Source organism: Callionymus lyra, chromosome 4, assembly GCF_982586985.1.
Source record: "Callionymus lyra chromosome 4, fCalLyr1.hap1.1, whole genome shotgun sequence".
In the NCBI taxonomy this organism is placed as follows: domain Eukaryota; kingdom Metazoa; phylum Chordata; class Actinopteri; order Syngnathiformes; family Callionymidae; genus Callionymus; species Callionymus lyra.
In genome coordinates this window covers 29,773,164-29,787,466 of record NC_141821.1, presented here as the reverse complement: position 1 = coordinate 29,787,466, position 14,303 = coordinate 29,773,164, and the positions used below count along the sequence as shown (strand labels likewise).

Genomic DNA, 14,303 nt, shown 5'->3' with positions numbered 1-14,303 from the left:
GCGTCTGTTTGTACAAAACTCTCTTTTCATTGATATATTTACTTGAGAAAATGTGCTTAAGCCCCGCCCACTGAAAACCATGCGTTTTTCTGGAGATTAAATCTTGTTTACCATAACCACACCCACTCTGCTGTGATTGGTCAAACACTGTGCATCATCAATCTCGAACGTCATCACATTAAAGAAGCCCAAAGCTTTTCTAATGAATCGCGCACAACTTTTTATTCATTCATGTCCAACTATCCAGCTCGTAATAAATGCAGGTTGTACACAAACTATATACACTTAAATAGGCACGGTAAGTGTTGTGGCTTTGTTGGCTGTATCGTTCATCTGTGCCCATTTTTCACCCTTAAAATACTCACAATCGTTTTTATCATGTGTACAGTTAGGGGTCGATTTAGGTTTGCTCAACTAGTGGCCAAACCTCTTCTGAACAGGACGATGATCTCTGTAATGGCTTGAAGTCGTAGTGAAGGCGTTGAAGAGGTTTCTGGATACATTGTTATGATTTTGAGAGCTGCTTTGATGGCACTTTCAGTTAAACTTGTCAGCTGATTGAGTGCATGGAGTGCCAACTAGTGGCCTTTGAAAATAAGGACACTGTATCATGATACCTTTTATCAATATATCAACCAATCACTACTCAGTAGAGAGATGAGGTCCTTGAAATGCTGCGACTTCAACAGCTGCAACAAAATTCACTTAGTTTTATACACTTGATTGTAGGCTGTGTGTTCTGTAATTTTCCGGTGAAATTAGGCTTTATGTTTGCTCTAGCTTGTTTGTATTGTGCCCACCGTGTATGACAAATGACTTGTGTAACAACTAAAGAACATTAAGTCTCCCTATAAGGTGACTTTAGTTAACTTTGTTGGCCCTTTTGACTCTTTGTCGTGGTCTTCCACCTCTTTGCTGGAGGGTTTGGTTGCTCTGTCCCTGCCCTTCTCCTCTTCGTCCTCTTCCTCTTCATCCAGTTGAAGGCTTCCAGAAGAAAACCTCATCCTGGCCAGTCCTGCAGACCCCACTCTTCTCCCTTGTGGGTGTGGAGGGCAATAATATGGATAGAAGACTTCTGGTTCCGAATCGCTGTAGCTTCTCGTTGCACCGCCCATCATGCAGACCGACGTGGGACGCTCCGGCTGGGGTGAGGAGTTCAGTGGCAGATATGTGGGTCTAGCAGGGCGAGTCAGGTGAGGGTAGTAACCCAGCGGCCGAAATTCAGAGGCGGGGTTGAAGGTGGGATTGGAACTCCTTGCGAAATGGAATTTAGTATCCTGCTGGCTGGCCACGCGTCGAGGCAGTCCCGGCAGGAAGCTGGAGTCATCGCTGTAATGTCCTGCCTCCGTTTGCCCCCCTGTCCATAACTTTGCCCCATTGTGGTAAAACCTTGGCAATCCCAGGTTGCCAGAACCTACAGGCCGCAGGTTCCTTCTAAGTGGGGATAAAGATGGCGAGTCATGGCCCAATGGGTAGTAGGACGGCCTGGACAGTCCCTCCACAGCGACATATTCAGTTCGTCTCGGCTCTTGGAGATGCTCAAATGACGACACTTCGACAAAGTCTGACAGGTACGGGTGTCGGGTGATTGACGGCACTGCCGCCATAGGGAATGTTGGGAGGGTTGGGTGGTACCGCTGGGCCGGACTGTTGGGGTAGAGAAGGACCAGCTGCTGCACAGCCTCTGGGTGTGGCTGAGCATTCGGTCTTCGGCGCGACCGGTTGCCGTAAACACCGGCGAGCCGTTGAGCCTGGCGCTGAGCACTGATCCTTCCCCTCGAATCCTCCACCAACGAGGTGGAAGACGCTCTCATCTTGGGAGAAGGCGGTGAAACGTGATGATGTGGTGAAAGAGGTGTGACTCGGGCGAAGACTTGTGGTCTCTGGGTGACGTCGGCAGCAGATCGGGTGTACTTGGCACCTCCGTTCATCCTGACGTCCCTGAAGCAGCGGTGATACGGGTCCTGCTCGTCCTCACTCTGGACCGCGAAGGCACGACTGGACCGTGGAAATGGGATGGACTGTTCGTAAAGCTGTCGAGATATTCAAGTGTAAATATTCACCGTGAACTCTGTTGACTAAATGTGGATCACTCACTTCTTTGGAGACATCAGTGAGGAGGTCTGGAGAGGAGCGACACTGCCTGTCGTAGTCAGACTGACTGAAGGACCTGCAAAAGTAACGATCAACCAAGATGTTGAGATGAAAAATTCTTGAAGATACAGGCAGGGTTGAGATCCTCACCTGTCAGAGGAAAACTTCTTCTCTGCTGTCCCCATACACTCCAACAGCTGCTTCTGAGTCCGTCCACTGACACACAATGTATTTGTAGGATTCAGTGAAACAAGTGACGACTACTATAGAAGTTTACCTAATTTCATTAAACATTATTTGTACGATAATAACAAATACTAGGGCTGTTGTCACTGTTTACGATTGTCTATGATAATTCTGATATAAATATAAACTCAACACAAGGGGATTTAAACTCAATTATTTTGTCGCCTTCATTAATATGTCTTGCTTGGTCTCCCTCCACCTTCGTCCATCATAGATGCAGTGGCAGTTATGCTACACGGAAAGGCGGTGAACTCACCAGAGAGGAGTTTTGTTAGATTGACATAAATTACATTACATTCCATCTGTCTCGCCTGCAGTTAATACAATACTCTGCAGCAAGAATTCTGACCTGCTCTAGTAGGAGAACTCACATTTCCCAAATCCTTAAAATGTTTGACAGTGTGTCTTGTGTTGCTCACCTGTATCTAAACTTGGAGCCTTTGCATGACAGCAGTGTTCGGTTTATCGCCTCTGGTTCCTCGGCCAGTCTGAAGAAGGCGTGGTACTCCACACACGTCTTCCAGAATGACTTGCAGACGTCTCGGCTGGCCATGGAGAACTCCAGCACGTCTTTGCCCAGTTCCTGCGTGAACATGTGCATTAACGCAAACAAGGTGTCACAAGGAAGTGTGAGAATTGGCCAAATCAGGACCCCACCCCGACTTTGTCATGAAGCTTGATCAGGAAATTCTTCCGTTTGAAGCTCAACTTGCGGATCTTGGCCCAGCTGAAGGTGTTGATCTTGGTGTTCCCCTTCAGAGTCACAAGACACAGAAACATCAGCTTCTCTTGATAACATTGAAGTCATATAAAACATCATCAAAATAATTGTCTGCCATAACATTATGACCATATGGTCTTGGACTACCTGACCGGTGTAAAATGTAATTATTGGAATGATTCATTTATCATTACAAACAATGTGCTTCTGCATTGTGGGAAATCTGCTTTCACATGGGGTTTAAATAAATCCTGATTGAGAGACAAACTCTCCACCTTGTTTTATGTCCTCATGTTCTTCCAGCTCGATCTGTCACTAGTTGTTGAACAAACGGACACCATAAATGTTGGTTTTAAGCTTTAATTTAATAATAATTTTGTATAGTTTAATTCAATAACGTATGTATTGAACAGTTGATTAAAAAAAAAAAAAGTTTATTGAAAGGTTGATTTTTTTTTTTTAATATTTTCAAAATGTATGTGTTCACATAGAATTGAAATTGTAATTACAATCATTAAAAATATTATACTAAATATTATATAAAAACAACTTTTTTTTTTGTTTAGCTTTTAATTTCAACATCAAGTCATAGTGATAACAGTTCCATCAAACAATACCAAACCACCAAATAGGAATTTCTCTTGGTTCTATGTATCAAACATGAAACAAAATCCAAAGTATTAAACAAAAAAACAACAAAAAACTGTTAAATTATTAACATAGTGCAGATTAAGAGATGTAGTGAGTTTTTACAAGTTTGTAGCAGATTCTGATGGCACTGATCAATAAAGTTCTACCCTAACCTTATCTACTGCTGGAACCTGTAACAGGAAATGGAGTGCATAAGCATTTCAATGGTTCACCACTGACTGTAACACAATAGATGTCGGTTCTTCTGTTTCATCATCCTGGTATTTTAGAATCTTCACGACCCTCCATATTGACATGCACTGATCTAGTTTTGGAATCAATATGACCAACTTATAAACATCTTCTGGTCAACAGAAATAATTGGAGGGCCACTTTAAAGGCCAAATAGGAAAGTCACACTTAAATGTGATGTTATGTACCTGAAAGACCAGAACTCCCCAGTGAGTGACGGCCAGATTGATCCTCATGCCCTCCCCATCATGAGCTGGATGAGGTCTGATTCCATACATGTCCAGTTTCCTCGCCACCTCCAGTACCTGGATGTCCGCTTGAGCCGGAGTCACGCCTCTATCATAAGAGATTTGGATCATGAAAATATAGCATTGTCTCCGTGTTGATATTTGTATTCACCTGTGTTTCTTGTGGTATTTAATTATCTTGTGGTCAAGATATTCCTGGTTGGGAACATAGTGCTTCATCTCTAGGTGTTGACAGTCCAGGTCGTCGTCGTAGTCGCCTATTTCTGCTGCGGTGGACACTTATACTTATACTTTATTCTTGATTTAGTTTTGCAAGAAGAAGAATCACTCATCGATGCTTACACTGCAGAATGTGTGACACCAGGAGTGCAGCGCTGTTGTCATTGCAAGTCAGGCTGCCGTTGGACAGATCCTGCCTGATCTGTAAGGCAAAAAGGTATCTACACACAAACACACACGCATTTCACCACATTACAGTAAAGCTACAAACATTATAGTAAACATTTACAATTTTTTTTTTAAAAAACACCATTTGTTTTTAACAAAGACAAAATCCTACCTGGTCAGGCCTCTCTTGAGTTGTCCAGGGTCTGGTGGGAAGAACTTGACTATGAACCTGAAGAATAAATCTCTGCTATCTGAATAAACAGTGGAAGCAATATTTATTAATAGGTTTGGAATTAGGCTGAGATTGCTTTATAATCTCTTTAAAGAGCAACTAATGTGAACTCTCATGACTCACTCTCATGTTTGAAATGTGGAAGTCTTCCTCTCCAAGACGCAGTAAGTCTCTCATCATAACCATGTTTTGAACTTATTACTTTATAAAGTTCTATCCAGTCTGAAATCTCAGTGAATGAGAGGTTACAAGAGCCAAGAGTCCATTATGACGTAATAATGGCTTTACTCCTTCAGTCAGCTGTAATCACGCCCGCTTTGTTTATACAACGAGTCACTTGGAGAGGGAGACTTCCGGGATTGATAACGCGCGATGACAAACCTTGATGCTTGACCAATCACAGCAGAGTGGGTGTGGTCATGGTAAACGAGATTGAATCTCTAGTTTAAGTGGGCGGGGCTTAAGCACATTTTCTAATGTAAATATTTCAATGAAAAGAGAGCAAACAGACACATACTGATGATACAATAGAGTCCAACTTTTTCTATTTAAAACACACTTAAATCAACACATTAGTTAATCTTTAATATACAACCACCAATGTTGACATGAATCCAATGACTTTTTCTGGTGACAGTTTTTTAGCGGAAGGTTTGTTAGCATGATGATATCAATAAGGTCCAGTTATCTCTACAGTCATGACCAACGGTGCGTGAGAGTGGACTTACACTTGATCTGTTTTGCTAGTGGCTTGAGCAGCTCGAGCCAGACCTGCGAACACAAACACGGACTCACACTCAATCAAAACTCAACGGTCCATTAGATGTGTGACGCTCACGTAGCTTCCGCTGTGATGTCTGAACTCCAGCCCGAAATACTCTTTCTCCAGCAGCTTCAGATGACCGCACACTTTGTTGTAGAAGTCACAGCCCAGAACTTTTTGCTAGGAGACAGACAGTTCAAAGTTTTCGGCAAGTTTGAGTGGATAATTGGATTTTTTAATTGAAGTGTGCTAAGAAGTGGTAGTCGGGGGACCCCAGAGGCCCCGGATGATGTAGCACGCTTCTGTCGAAACGTTAGACAAAGTCTTCTTTTTAAACGGCGGAACATTGAGTCCTGTCCATGTTATAATGGGATGTCAAGCAAATAACTAATATTAAAAACCAAGATCAAACATGGTTAGGAAAAGTAGTGACATCCACAATTGTTATGGTAAGATAAGATAAGTAAATCCTTGATCAATCAATGGATTGCACATTTCAGTTACAACAGCAAAAACACAATTGAAAAAAGAATATTGAATAAGAAATATAATAACAAAAATGGAATAAACAAGCATTGACTGCTAAATGATGAGGATATTTTATCAATTACATACAAGGTCATGTCTTAATAAATGTAGCTCAAATATATTGTTATTTGATTGCAAATTATTTGATCATATTCATAGTTCTCTGTGTTTTAATGTTCTTAATTTCAATATTTCAATATTTTTAAATTCCAGTTCTTTCAAATTAGTTTTTCAGAATAATATACTTATAAATGTCAAATGACAAAAAGGTAAAAATCAACAAATTGTCAAATAGCTGTTTCACAGTTTTACTCCATGTAAGTGCATTAACATTTATATTCAGTAGATTTAATTCCTGAATATTCAATCAGTTAAACTTATTTGTTCAAGCTTAAATGTTATTTTCCTCTATCTGTTTCCTCCACGAGACAAAAGTAGGTTTAGGTCTCAGTGAAGCTGGAGTCTATAATAGATCCTCACCCCATTATTACCAGGGCGAGGATCACACATTATCTCTTCTTCATTGGCCATTTGTCGTGTCATTATGTTTGCTTTAGTCGTGGCTGATTGCTGGTTGGTGATCAGAGCTCTGACCGTGTCGCTGGACGTCCCTCATTAACTTGACACAGGGGCGGAGAAGGAAGGAGAGCGAAGGAGTCGGTGGACAGATGGAGCCCATTATCATGAGAACGAGTGGCTCTGTTGTAAACAAGTTAGAGCTGAAATAAAAGGTTTGTTGTCAGAGCTGGTTCTTGAATGAGAGACAAGCACTGGTTAAAGTTCAGGTCAACACTTGGATTTAGGACTTTCATGACACATGACTGACATTAAAAAGAACAGAACTAGCATCAAGAAAAATTCAATTCTCACTTCATTTACACCGAAAATAAACTTCTACCACTTTTGCAAGTCTTATAATGCACTGACACAGTCGCAGCTCAAATATTGGTATGATTAGTGAGCAGAAGGTGTGAATCTAGTTAGTATTCCTAATAAAGCTTGTGTTTTCTCTGGGTCAAGGTGACCTGGTGGCCAGAAAACAAACGTGTTTGACGTATCCCTTATGTTATCTCTGGGTCAAGGTGACCTGGTGGCCCGAAATCAAATGTATTTGACGTTTCCCTTGTGTTATCTCTGGGTCAAGGTGACCTGGTGGCCAGAAAACAAACGTGTTTGACGTATCCCTTGTGTTATCTCTGGGTCAAGGTGACCTGGTTGCCCGAGATCAAATGTGTTTGACGTATCCCTTGTGTTATCTCTGGGTCATGGTGACCTTGTATCCAGAAAACAAATGTGTTTGACGTATCCCTTGTGTTATATCTGGGTCAAGGCGACCTGGTGGCCCGAAATCAAATGTGTTTGACCTATCCCTTGTGTTATCTCTGGGTCAAGTAAGTAAGTAAGTAAGTAATATTTATTTATATAGCGCTTTTCGAGACCAGGGTCACAAAGCGCTTAAACAATCAAAACAATACTCAAAAAAGTACATACTTTAAAGATCAAGATAATACTGAGAACAACACAGGAGTTCGAGAAATTCAAGGAAAAGCCTGAACAAATAGAAACGTCTTAAGATGTTTCTTAAAGGAGTCAGTAGACTCCATCAAGCGCAAAGAGAGAGGAAGATCGTTCCAAAGCATAGGAGCAACAGCCTGAAAAGATTTCTCTCCTCTGGTCCTGAGCCGTGTTCGAGGAACCATCAGTAGATTCTGATCCACAGACCTCAGAGCCCGAGCTGGGGTGTAAGGCTGGATCAGATCAGTGATGTAAGGAGGAGCCTGACCATAAATAGCTCTGAAAGTAAGAACCAGAATTTTAAAGTTGATCCTGAAAGAAACTGGAAGCCAGTGAAGAGTTTTAAGGACCGGAGAGATGTGAGTTCTTCTACTTGAGCGGGTCAGAATTCTTGCTGCAGAGTTCTGAATCAACTGCAGACGAGACAGATCCTTCTTGTTAAGACATGAAAACAAACTGTTGCAATAGTCCTGACGAGAAGAAACAAACGCATGGATTACAAGCTCCAGATCATGTTCCGACAACATTTTCCTAAGTTTAGAGATTTTTCTCAGTTGAAGGAAACAGTTTCTGGTAAGTTTTCTGCAGTGTCGAACAAGAGACATGTCTTTATCAAATACAACACCCAGGTTTCTCAGGCTCAGTTTGACAGACTGATCTAAGTCACCCAAGTACTGACTCAACCCTGGAATCTTATCATCAGGAGCAATCACCAGTGTTTCAGTTTTGTCCACATTTAGCTGTAGAGTGTTTTCACTCAGCCATTGTTTGATTTCTAGCAAACAATTGACTAAGCTGTTCAGCCTCTGGGGCTCAGTTGGATCAAAAGAGCAGTAGAGCTGGATGTCATCAGCAAAAATGTGATAAGAAACATCTGGAAATCTCTGAATGATTTTACCGAGGGGAATCAAGTACAGCAAAAACAATAAAGGACCCAGAACAGAACCTTGAGGGACTCCACACAACAGATCTGCCGATTCAGACCTCATTTGATTGGCAGATACACTAAAACTGCGCCCAGAAAGGTAAGATGAGAACCATTCTAACACAGACCCAGACAGTCCCACTTCATCCCTCAGTCTTCTCAGCAGGATCTGGTGGTCAACTGTGTCAAAGGTTGAGGACAGATCCAAGAGAACCAGAACAGTGAATTTACCAGAGTCAGCCGACATCATGATGTCACTGGACACTTTCAATAAAGCTGTCTCCGTAGAGTGATGTTTACGGAAGCCAGACTGAAACTTCTCATGGATGTCACTCTGATCCAGGAACAAAGACAGCTGCTCAGACACCACCTTCTCCAAGAGCTTGGACAAGAAAGGGAGCTTAGAAATAGGCCTGATATTACTGAGGTCAGTTGGGTCTAAGCCTGTTTTTTTGAGCAGAGGCTCCACAATGGCATGTTTAAATGCATTGGGAAAAACCCCTGTGGAAAGGGAGAGGTTCACCATATTGGTAACCCAGGGGCCAATTACATCAAATACTTTGATAAAAAGCCTACAAGGAAGGACGTCATCTGAGCAAGAGGAGGGTTTCATCTTGTTCACTAAGAGGAGGAGAGGGGCTCAGAGACAGTAGGGGTTTCAAACAAAGCGCGGAAGTATCAAGGTGACCTGGTTGCCCGAGATCAAATGTGTTTGACGTATCCCTTGTGTTATCTCTGGGTCAAGGTGACCTGGTGGCCCGAAATCAAATGTATTTGACGTTTCCCTTGTCTTATCTCTGGGTCAAGGTGACCTGGTGGCCAGAAAACAAACGTGTTTGACGTATCCCTTGTGTTATCTCTGGGTCAAGGTGACCCGGTGGCCAGAAAACAAATGTGTTTGACATATCCCTTCTGTTATATATAGGTCAAGGTGACCTGGTGGCCAGAAAACAAACGTGTTTGACGTATCCCTTGTGTTATCTCTGGGTCAAGGTGACCTGGTGGCCCGAAATCAAATGTATTTGACGTTTCCCTTGTGTTATCTCTGGGTCAAGGTGACCTGGTGGCCAGAAAACAAACGTGTTTGACGTATCCCTTGTGTTATCTCTGCGTCAAGGTGACCCGGTGGCCAGAAAACAAATGTGTTTGACGTATCCCTTATGTTATCTCTAGGTCAAGCTGACCTGGTGGCCCGAAATCAAATGTGTTTGACGTATCCCTTGTGTTATCTCTGGGTCAAGGCGACCTGATGACCCGAAATCAAATGTGTTTGACGTATCCCTTGTGTTATCTCTGGGTCAAGGTGACCTGGTGGCCGGAAATCAAATGTGTTTGACGTATCACTTGTGTTATCTCTGGGTCAAGGTGACCTGGTGGCCTGAAATCAAATGTGTTTGACCTATCCCTTGTGTTATCTCTGGGTCAAGGTGACCTGGTGGCCAGAAAACAATTTTGTTTTTAATTCTTTGTGTTATCTCTGGGTCAAAGTGAACGACCTCTGCCACTGTACATGTATTTATTGTAGCCAGGCAATCAAATACATTTATTTTTTGGGCCATCAGGTCACCTTGGCCCAGAGATAACACAAGGGATACGTCAAACACATTTGTTTTCTGGCCATCAGGTCACCTTGACCCAGAGATACCAAAAAGGTTAACATTATGGACGTTTTTTCCACTGAAATAAATATCTAACAAACCATGTAATAAAGAGGATTCAAATAAAACCTCAAATACCTGGATTCACTTATTTCCATTCTTTTTTTGTATTTTATTTTTGTAGCTCGTCTATGACCATTATTCTACTATCTGTTGATGACACTGTGATATTTACATCTACATTTGTGGCCTTACGGCTGCCAAATATGGATAAACTAAAGTGAATAATGCACCAAAGAACAAATCGAACAAATATTTTAATCGTGTTTGGATTATTGTCCGAATCCATTCATCTTCTGAAGATGCATCACTCTCTGAGGTGTAAAAGCTCAAGTTCCTAGCTACCTACAGTGTGTTGTGCAGGCCAGATCTTGAACACTCCTGCCACCTGCTGATGTTTTCAGATCGACTGCTGCTATTAACAACATTTAAACTAACCGGAAAGGTAAGAAATTATATTAACAAAACTAATGCTCAGTAATAATAATGGGTAACATTTTATTATTTTTTATTCTTTTCAGCTTCTTTCAATAGTTTGTGTATACTATATAACCATGCTAATAGGTAAATAAAGAAATTGACATTACTTTGCTCTTTAATGGACAAGAAAGAAATGCTACCGTTAATGTAATGATACTAAGAAGTTATCTGCATCGAACAAAAACGTTTCCTTTCTTTGAAGCATCACTCAGCTTAACACACTTCGGCTGTGTCCCAAATCGCGCACTTCTGCCCTTAGCCTTAATATTTTGAGTGCACAAGTGTGTCCAAATGAGCAGTGTGCGAAAATGTAGTGCGCAATGAACACTTAATGGTGCACTCAAATGGCTAGAAAATTTAGTGTGGATCGATTGACACTTTCCACCCTTAACGGCCGCCATCTTAGTGACGTAGCTGATGCTAATCAGAAGCGTAAATGTTTTGTGAAAACACTAATTTTACCACAAAACAACCCAACAACAATAATAACACAATGAAGTAACTTAATAACTTGTTTCAATTGTCAAGTGTCGGCGATAGTGTTACAACTCCCGGTTGCGTTAAAAAGTAAGGGTGCGTCCCAAATCGCCCACTTCTGCACTTACACTTAGGATTTTGAGTACACATGTGCGTCCCAATTAGCAGTGTGCGAAAATGTAGTGCGTAATGAGCACTCAATTGGCGCACTCAAATTGCCAGAAAATTGAGTTTGGATCGATGGACAACCTTAACAACCACCATCTTAGTGACGTAGATGACGCTCAACGGAAGCTACGTCACTGACAATGTGTCTTCGGAGCAGATACCGGCGTAAATGTTTACCACAAAACAACAAAAACAACAGTAATAACAAAATAAAACTCAACTTAATAACTTGTTTCGATTGTTTCGAAAAGCGCTATCAAGTGTCGGTGATAGTGTTCCAACGGCCGGTTCTAATCAGCGTTAAAAAGTAGTAGAAGAAGAAGCTGTCGAGTCATGTCCGGTAAGTGTGTAGACGCAGTGTTTGATTTGACACAGTACTACATGTCGAAATTTGTGTACTTGCCAATGTTAAGGGGTACTATAAATTAGTGCACTCGGAGAAGTACAGCCTTTATGAGAATGGAACGCTCCATAATGTTAGCTTGAATGTTGAACAGTTCTGATAGTTGTGACTGTCTCAGTCCCTTATGAAATAACTTTACTCGAAGGAAAAAGCAGGACGCCATTTTTTAATCTTAAAACAAGATTATTTTCATCGTAAATCAACGGCTCATCATATTATTCACGCCTGGATTAATGCCGGTCTTTATCCGGCGTCTTTTTGTACCGATCCTCTATACGTTCTTCTTCCATATATTGCCATTGTTATTGGGTTTCTGCCCCCGAGGACTGAAGATCAGGGTCAGTGGAGAATCCTATTAGGGCAGCAAACGTGGCACACAGCTTCAATCTCTCCAAATGTACTACTCTAGATTAAATATTATTATTTATGTAAAAGTAACTTGTGTGTTTAAGTGTGTGTAGACTGACACATCTAAAGGTCCATACACAAGTTAAGGTAACACTTACATATAGAATTTCTATCCACAATTTAATATATAAAATGCTCTCCCTAAATGAATTGAAAAAGGATTTAAGCTCTTATTTAGAAAAGTGTCATCACCATTTCTTTCTTTTGTTTTTCATTCCACTTTGCCAGAGTTAACGGACGGACTCACCTCCACCTCGAAAGTTCTCTCACTCTCGTCCAAATAGATCACCCGCAGCCGCAGCTTGGTCTCCTTCAACGTCGTCGACTTGGTCCTGATGCCGGCCAGTCCTCGGCGATGCTCCTCCATCTTTGTCTTCCACGTCAACTGTGCTCAGCCATGACATCCATCCTGCTGCAGCAGGAGCAACGTCTTCCCCACACAGTCCTCCCCTCTCCTCCGACCTCCCCCTACTCTTCCTCCTCGTCCTCCTCCTCAGCCTCTTCAATGCCACGACGCTTTAATTGTGCATCCAGACATCTGAGCCGATCACATTCCACAGAACTCTTGCTCTCTCACCTTTTATTGGGAAAATGATCTTCTGATCATTAACGGTGACACTTCCATCATGTGCTCCATGTTGACCACTGTTGCTGGTATTGATACAACAAATGAGGTGTTGTTTAGATATTGGATGTTGTGGTGTGTATGTGTGTTTTTCCGCTGAGATAATATACATTTCACGGTGGCTGGACGCTTTCAGAGTGACCTGTCCCAAAGTAGGCTAGTAGTGCAATGGCTTATGTTGCCTCCAGCATACACTTGGACTTAGAGTGTGTGTGTGTGTGTGTGTGTGTGTGTGTGTGTGTGTGTGTGTGTGTGTGTGTGTGTGTGTGTGTGTGTGTGTGTGTGTGTTTCCGTATCTGCACGGCTGCTGTAAAGCTTTTTTTTTTTTATCTTGCCATCATATTAGATCAAAATGTGTACTGGCTGTAAACTGAGTGAAGAAACATGACTGTTTTAGTTTAACATGCTGGTGTTTGTTTGCACTATATTTAACTAGATTAAAACACAACCACTGAGCAAAGTTTCACATCATAATATCTTATCATGGATTATTTTTTAAATAAAACATTTAATGTCAGGTTGATATTATAAATACTCTTTGATTAAATGTAACATAACGACTACAAAGCCACAAGAGAGGAAGAAAAAATAATACATGATGAGTAAAGATTCTTCCTCTCCTTTATTATTATTTATTATTATTTTACAAATGCACGTTTCAACTTTTCACTCTACCTCATGCCATTCTAGGGCAATTCTCAGAAAAAAATTGCATTTTTCCCTCACAAATGTACTTCAGTAATCTGGTTATATTGTGTATATCATAAACAAGCTAAGCTAACGTTAGCTCAAAGTCTATAATCTAATATTTTTCATTTATCTATGACTGTGTTACACATAATAGTATAAATATAAGTAGAGCATACAAAGTCTTGACAATTCAAATGTAGTTTTTAATAAAACAATTCCGTGTAAAAGAAGTTTAGTACCGAATAATATCTGTTATCGAATCAATGAATGGCTGAAGGAATGTTATTTAAAGCAACAGTCCCACACATGTTTTTTTTCTTAAATAGATGTAGTTTCTATTTTTGTATTATTATTGTTTTGTTTTTTAATTAATTAATTGTTTTGTTTTCTATGTATGTCATAGTAAAAATATTGAAAATATATATATATATATAAAAAAAATAAAAAAATAAATAAAAATAAAAATAAAAATAGATGTAGTTTTAATAAAAGTGAAAGAAACTTTTCAGATTCTGCACTGAAGAGATTTATAACAGTAATTACAGAAATAAACATTTGATATTATTGTTATATATACTGTAACTGTTCAGGAAGCATCAACTGTTGCATTGAGGGACTTTTATTTGAGTGCCTTCTTATTACGTTTTTAAATACATCATCTGCAAAATTAAATAATTATACAAATAAAGTTTAACTTAATTTCCTCAAACAAAATAGCTTTAGCCTACTTAGCAAGATATTTTTGTTTCATTATGATGAACTACTATGTTTTAAATGAGTTACTGTTAACAAAAAATGTGGTTACAAACCTGATGTACTAATAATATAGATACTTCATTGAATCCCCCGGAGA

The 14,303-nt window shown here is 40.6% G+C and overlaps 1 protein-coding gene across 1 annotated transcript; it reads right to left on the bottom strand.

Moving 5' to 3' along the window:
* Positions 1 to 848: 848 nt before the first annotated feature.
* On the bottom strand, positions 849 to 12,502 carry LOC148082458 (FERM domain-containing protein 7). The gene is made up of 12 exons (XM_087790208.1): positions 12,383 to 12,502; positions 5,649 to 5,753; positions 5,539 to 5,581; positions 4,751 to 4,829; positions 4,534 to 4,631; positions 4,343 to 4,457; positions 4,132 to 4,279; positions 2,998 to 3,093; positions 2,760 to 2,923; positions 2,245 to 2,310; positions 2,098 to 2,170; positions 849 to 2,033 (listed from the first exon to the last, which is right to left on the bottom strand). The coding sequence occupies exons 1-12, from the start codon at positions 12,500 to 12,502 to the stop codon at positions 849 to 851; spliced, it is 2,292 nt and encodes a 763-aa protein (XP_087646334.1).
* Positions 12,503 to 14,303: the final 1,801 nt, after the last annotated feature.